Source organism: Macrobrachium nipponense, chromosome 6 (genome assembly GCF_015104395.2).
Source record: "Macrobrachium nipponense isolate FS-2020 chromosome 6, ASM1510439v2, whole genome shotgun sequence".
In the NCBI taxonomy this organism is placed as follows: Eukaryota; Metazoa; Arthropoda; class Malacostraca; order Decapoda; family Palaemonidae; genus Macrobrachium; species Macrobrachium nipponense.
The window spans coordinates 56,506,640-56,513,946 of NC_061108.1; the positions used below are offsets into that span (position 1 = coordinate 56,506,640).

General features: G+C 43.6%; 1 protein-coding gene across 1 annotated transcript; it reads left to right on the forward strand.

The window, feature by feature from the left end:
* Positions 1 to 5,260: 5,260 nt before the first annotated feature.
* Positions 5,261 to 5,644, forward strand: LOC135216529 (uncharacterized). Its single transcript, XM_064251904.1, has one exon. The coding sequence runs from the start codon at positions 5,261 to 5,263 to the stop codon at positions 5,642 to 5,644; it is 384 nt and encodes a 127-aa protein (XP_064107974.1).
* The last annotated feature ends 1,663 nt before the right edge of the window (positions 5,645 to 7,307 follow it).

Sequence of the window (7,307 nt, forward strand, 5' to 3'; positions counted from 1 at the left end):
ATCGACAGTGCTGTATTCAACCGTGTAATTCAGCACGCTGCACTGTAGGAATGCCCGACTTGAGGCCTTCTGTACCCTCATCCTCGACATCGATTTGAACAAAGATATTGTCGATATAATGGCCATATCTGTGGGGTTGCTGTACCCTAGTGAAGGCCCGTTCCTCCACGGTGCCCATGTAAAGTTAGCAAGAGGATGCCTGGTTACAACCCATCGCCACACCATCCTTCTGGTGGAACATCTGTAAAATTGAAATATATACACCGATCTTGCCCCTGTAATTGATAATGACCTCCATAGGCACTCTACTAGCCTGTTTAAGTAGCACGGAAAAAGCTGCAATTAGAAAAATAGAGAAGAATCTCTACAAGCATAACACTGCTGAAGTAGCCATTACTTTTGATAAAGTATTATTATTATTGTTATGTTTTTAGCTGGTCCTCTGTATAAAGGTTAGTATCGTAGAATGCCAAGGCGAGGAAAAATCACTGCTCTGTATCATGATCAGTTACTGCTGCAGTGTGAGGTCTGCAGTGGGAGGTAGAAACCAACATCTTTTTGGAAACTTGATTTCAGTCATTGCCCTGTGAGCTTGTTCCATGTGAATAAGCTTCATTTACTGAAATAATAATAATAATAATAATAATAATAATAATAATAATAATAATAATAATAATAAAATAATAATAATAATATACTTTATTAAAAGTAATAGCTACTTCAGCAGCATTACACTTCTAGAGATTCTTCTCTATTTTCCGAATAGCGGCATTTACCGTGCTAATTAAACAGGCTAGTAGAGCGACTATAGAGATCATAGTCAAATACAGTATGAAAATAGGTGTATATATTGGAATTTTACAAATAAACTATGATAAAATAGTCATCAAAGTCATTAACAATTCTCTCTCTCTCTCTCTCTCTCTCTCTCTCTCTCTCTCTCTCTCTCTCTTTCTTGAAGCAAGTTTTTCGTATGGAGCTGCCAGGACATCCTCGGGCTGGAAGCTGATGGTGGACTGATCTTGGGTGTGGTGTCCGTCCTCCTTAAATTTGGGGTTGACAGCAATGGGTCTGCCCCATGCTGATCTCCTATTGGCTGGTGTAGTAAGTCTTCATTTTCATTGGTGGCTTGAGCCAGATCTCAAGCCACTTTCCCTGAGTCGATGGTTACGATGCTGCAGTACTGCAGCTGTCTAGACTCCTGAGTGGCACGGTAACGTTGATGGGCATTGCGTTATGCTGCGGGACGTCACGACCAATTTGACTTTCATCGGCTGCAGGAATACCTTGTTCGGGGGTGTTGTCTTCTGTAGAGTTGTCGTGATCGGTGGTGTCATCTTTGGTGGCAGGTCTTCTCATACTCGTAGGAGGAGAAATTCTTCCTGCGTTGTATTCAGTGTAGGTTTTATTTGCTGGATGTGAAGCACCTCCAGCAAGTGTAACCGACGGGCATCAGGGGCCTTCCCAATGATCTTCGTGTTCTGTATGATGATATCCCGGGAGATGGCCTCATGATGTTTGTTGTGGGCGTGATTCTTGTTAGCCCCCTCTTGGGCGTGGCATGAGAGTCTCTTCGACAGGTGCATGGTAGTCATACCTACGTAGGCCCCGCTGCATTCGCTGCTTCAGGGGGTCTCGTACCTGTGGAGAGGGGTTATTTTTCCTAATAAGGTCGCGCGTCCTCCGATTCTGGTAGTATAAGATTAAGTTGATATTCTTGGTGTCGTTGGTCGGGGATACATTTTCAGAAATACTTTTCTTAATGGAGTCCTCTTCTTCACGGTAATGGGAACTCATGAAAGCTTGATATTATCCTGGGGGTGGGGCTGCGGGCTTTCACTACCATACCTTTCTCCAGGGCTGTGCGGACTTCCTTACTGATTAATTTATTTAAATATCCATTATTCACGAGTACTTGGGAGGCGCGTTCGAGTTCCTAGTGAGTATACTGCCAGGTTGAGCAGTGGGGGAGGGCTCTCCTGACGAAGGCCCTGATGGTGGTGCTTTTGAATCTGGCGGGGCACCCGCTGTCACCGTTGAGGCAAAGTCATAGAGTAGTCTTCTTTGTGAAGACCGTCTTCCATCTTGCTTACAAGGACGTCGAGGAAGGGGAGCCGGCCGTCGTCGGAGCTGTATTGAGCTGTGTAATTCAGCACACTATACTGCCGAAATGCTTGACGGAGGGCTTCTACCTCATCTTGGCGTTGACTTGCACAAAGATGTCGTCAATATAACGTCCACATCTGCGGGGTTGCTGCATCCTGGCGAAGACCCGTTCCTCCATGGTGCCCATACAAAAGTTAGTGAAGAGGACCCCCAGTGGGGAGCCCATCGCCACGCCGTCCTTCTGGCGGAACATCTTGGCCACGGTGGGTGGGTGCAGATCTTCAGCAGTGTACGGAGCGAGAGTTCGGGTATGTTGAGGGGCGGTGTCGACGGATTCCTGTAGACACGCTCAAGGATGATATCTATGGTTTTGTCGACAAGCACGTTCGTAAATAGGGACTCCACGTCCAGCGAGGCGATAATCCTGGTGCCAGGGGTGTCCTTGATGGCCTCTAGGAATTCTGCCGAAGACTACAGGCTATACCGACTTGGGACGTAATGGGAGAAATGGTACAGTATAGAGAGTCCGCAGCCCCACCCCCAGGATAACATCAAGCTGTATTTTAAAGCATTCATGAGTTTCCATTATCATGAAGAAGAGGACTCCATTAAGAAAAGTATTTCTGAAAATGTATCGCCGACCGACGACACCAAGAATATCGACTTAATCTTATACTACCAGAATCGGAGGACGAGCAACCTTATTATGAAATATAACCCCTCTCCACAGGTATGAGCCCACCCTTAAAGCAGACGTATGTGGTGTACCAGTATACAAGCCTAGTCTGCGAATGCAGTGGCGCCTATGTAGATATGACTACCCATGCGCCTGTGGAAGAGACTCTCATGCCACCCCCAAGAGGTGGCTATCAAGAATCACCACCCGCACCAAACATCAAGAGGCCATCTCCTGAGATATCATCATACAGACACGAAGATCATTGGGAAGGCCCCTGGTGCCCGTCTGTTACACCTGCTGGAGGTGCTTCTCATCCAGCAAATAAAACCTACACTGAATACGACGCAGGAAGAATTTCTCCTCCCTACGAGTATGAGAAGACCTGCCACCAATGATGACACCATTGATCACGACAAACTTTACAGAAGACAACACCCCCGAACGAGGTACTCCTGCAGCCAATGAAAATCAAATTAGCCATGACGTCCGCAGCGTATCGCAACGCCCATCAACGTTACCGCACTGCTCAGGAGGTCTAGACAGCTGCAGGACCTGCAGGCTGCAGCATTGCAACTGTCGACTCAGGGAAAGTGGCTTGAGACTGATTCAAGCCACCAATGAAAACGAAGATTGACCGCCACCAGCCAATAGGAGATCAGCATGGGGCAGACCCCCTGCTGTCGACCCCAAATTTAAGGAGGACGGACTCCACACCAAGATCAGTCCACCCTCAGCTTCCCAGCCCGAGGATGTCTGGCAGCTCCAGACGAAAGCTTGCTTCAAGAGAGAGAGAGAGAGAGAGAGAGAGAGAGAGAGAGAGAGAGAGAGAGAGAGAGAGAGAGAGAGAGAATTGTTAATGACTTTGATGACTATGGTATCATAGTTTATCAGTAAAATTCAAATATATACACCTATTTTCATACTGTATTTGATCATGACCTCTATAGGCGCTCTAGTAACCTGTTTAAGTAGCACGGAAAAACCCGATATTCGGAAAATAGAGAAGAATCTCTACAAGTGTAACGCTGCTGAAGTAGCCATTACTTTTAATAAAGTATGCTTGAGAGAGGGTCTGCTTCCTAAGTACAATAATAATAATAATAAATTTTGATCTAGTTAGGCTCTGGAATTAGGAAAGGCTAACATTTATGGAAGGTTGTTAAAGCAGCCACCAGAGTATATAAGGAAACTTTAGATGCGGTTAAAGATGATAGAAAAGTCATCGAAGAGAATAATAATAATGATATTATTATTATCTTTATTATTATCATTATTGTTATTATTATTATTATCCAAGTTCTATTTGTAATTTTAACATTCAAATTTCATGCTCCCGTTCTTTGGCCCGCTCTTCCACATAATCATCAGCCATCATTGTTATTATCCAAGTTATCATCTTTCATATTACCTTCTCTTTTCTATCATCTTCAACCACGTCGAAAGTTCCTTATGACTATATATACTCTGGCTGCTCTAACAACCTTCATAAAAGTTAACCTTTCCTAATTCCAGAGAATAACTTCAAGTTCAAAAATTCAGCAATTGGCCAAATTAGATGCCTCAACCTAGCCACTGGGGAGCAAGTCAAACCAACCCAACTCAGTGCCAGTCCCAAGCCCTGATAAATAGGAAGGGTTGGAGTCAGGAAGGGCTCCGTCTGTAAACCTCATGCCAGAAATTTTATGAATGAGTCTTACAAGGAATGAGAATAGGGCTAGGATGTCACCCGGAAGTGATCCACAGAAGCGAGCTCTAGAACTAAGAGTATGAACATTAAATGTTGGTACAATGACAGGAAGAGGGCGGTCAATAGCTGACCTTATGAAACAAGACGAGTAGATATTCTCTGTGCACAGGAGACAAGATGGAAAAGTAACAAAGCGAGGGAACTTGGGGAGGGGTATAAGATATTCTATAGTGGAGCAAATAAAGAAGGCAGAAATGGTGTTGGAATAATTCTGTCAAGTGAAATGAAGAAGGAAATCTTGGAAGTAAATAGAAGAAATAATTGGATTATCTGGGTCAGCTGATAGTTGAAAATTGCACTGTTAACATCTTTAGTGCATATGCACCCAGATAGGATGCTCAGATGAAGAGAAAGATCGCTTCTGGTCGGACTTAGAGGAGGAAATGGAAAAGGTACCAGTAGATGAAAGATGCCTTGTGGTGAAGATCTGAATGGGCACGTAGGCCAGAATAACCATGTGATCAGCCTTATACATGGTGGGTATGGCTATGATGAAAGAAATGCAGAGGGTGAGAGAATTTTTTTTTTTTATTTTGCTGTGTCCAAGGATGTGGTACTGGTGAACACTTTTTTCACCAAGCAGCAAGAACATCTAGTTACGTGCAAAAGCGGCGGAAGGTCCAGTCAGTTAGACTACTTGATGTATAAGAGGAAAGATTTACGTGAGGTAAAAGATTGTAAAGGTCATACCAGGGAGACCATGTGAGTGTGCAACATCGTTGGTAGTGATGGAATTGGTTATGGAAATTGAACAAATAAGAAGAAAAAATGCAAGGGCCAAAAGGATTAAATGGTTTAAGCTGAAAGAGATTGAACTTTGTAGGCAGTTTAAAGAGAAAGTTTTAGTGGAACTAACACATGAAATTGAAGATGTTGATGAATGGTGGAACAGAACGATGGAAATAATACTGAGGGTTGCTAGAGAAATACTGGGTAAGAGTAGTGGCAAGATGTTCGAAAATAAGGAAACGTGGTTGTTCAATGAAGAAGTGAAAGATGCAACAAAGCAAAAGAGAGAAGCGAAGAAAAAGTGGGAGGGGACCCAAATGGAAGAAGACTGGATGGTCTATAAGGAGGCAAATAAATTGGCAAAGAAAACTAGCAGTTGCTAAGGATAGAGCATATGATCAGCTTTACAAAGAGTTAGATACCAAGGAAGGGCAAGGAAAGATCTTTAAACTAGCACAAATGAGAAATAAGAGTACCAAGGATATAACACACATAAGACAGATGAAGGATAAGGATGGAAATGTACTGAGAAATGAGAGAGACATAATAAGGAGATGGGAAGAATATTTTGAGGCTTTACTGAGCGAAGAAAATGAAAGATTTCTAAGAGGAGATGGACACACAAATTGTGGACCATCACAGAATAACAAAAGCTGAGGTTAGTGGGCAACTTGGGGGAAAGATGAAAAATAGTAAAGCGGTGGGACCGGATGGCATACCTGCAGAAGCCTGGAAGGCTCTTGATGAGGAAGGAATTGACATATTGTGGCAGTTAATGAAAAAGATTATGGAAAGTGAGACGATACCCGAAAAATGGAGAGAAAGGGGACATTCAGTGTTGTGAAAATTACCGAGGAATAAAGCTCATGTCACATACACTGAAGGTATTTGAAGGAATTATGGATGAAAGATTACGGCAAAAAGTTTTCATCGGTAGACAGCAACTAGGATTCATGAGGGGTCAGTACTCTGGATGGTATTTTCGCTCAGACAAATTATGGAAAAGTACAGGGAGAAGCAAAAGGTCTTGCATATGGCCTTTATAGACCTTGCGAAGGCATATGACAGTACCACGTCAGGAAATATGGAGATGTCTCAGGGAAAGAGGAGTGATGGAGAAGTATGTCAGAATGATCAGGGAGATGTATAGAAATGTAAGGCCACAGCGTCAGATCTACAGTTGGAAGAACAAAAAATTTCCACTCTGAGCCTACTTCTGTTTAACATCGTCTTGGATGTGTTAACAGAGGATGTCAGGGAGGAGCCACCATGGTGTCTGCTCTATGCAGATGACATAGTCTTGGTAGCCAAGAACAGGGAAGAACTGGAGGGGAAGCTTGAAAGATGGAGATATGCCTTGGAGAGTAGAGGTTTAAGGATAAGCAGGAAAAAGACAGAATATATGACAACCGAATTGGATGGCGATCAGCAAACAACAATCAAATTAGGCGGAGGAAACATTAAAAGGGTCCATAAATTCAAGTACCTTGGCCCAGTGATTGACAATGAGGGGGACATGGAAGAGGAAATTAACAACCGGATTCCAGTGTGGTTGGAACAACTGGAGGAAGGTGTCTGGTGTCATATGTGATAGGAAAGTCCCTATAAGATTAAAGGGCAGAGTGCACAAGGCAGTGGTCAGACCAGCAATGACATATGGATTGGAAGCAGCACCTCTAAAGGTAAACAGAGGGCAGAAAGTTGGACGTAACCGAGATGAGGATGCTTAGATGGATGAGTGGAGTAACCAAAAAGGACAGAGTTAGAAATGAACATACTAGGGTACAGTAAAGGTCACTGAACCATCAAAGAAAGTGCAAGAGGCAAGGTTAAGATGGTATGGCCACCTGATGAGAAGAGAAGAGCAACACATGGCAAGAAAAGTGATGGGTATGGAGGTGGGTGGAACACGAAGGAGAGGAAGACCTAAGACCAGGTGGAGAGATTGCATTAGAAATGATATGAGGGAGAAGGGAGTACGGGAGGAAATGACACAGGACAGAGGTAGATGGAAGAGACTCATTAAAAACGGCGACTCTGAATAAG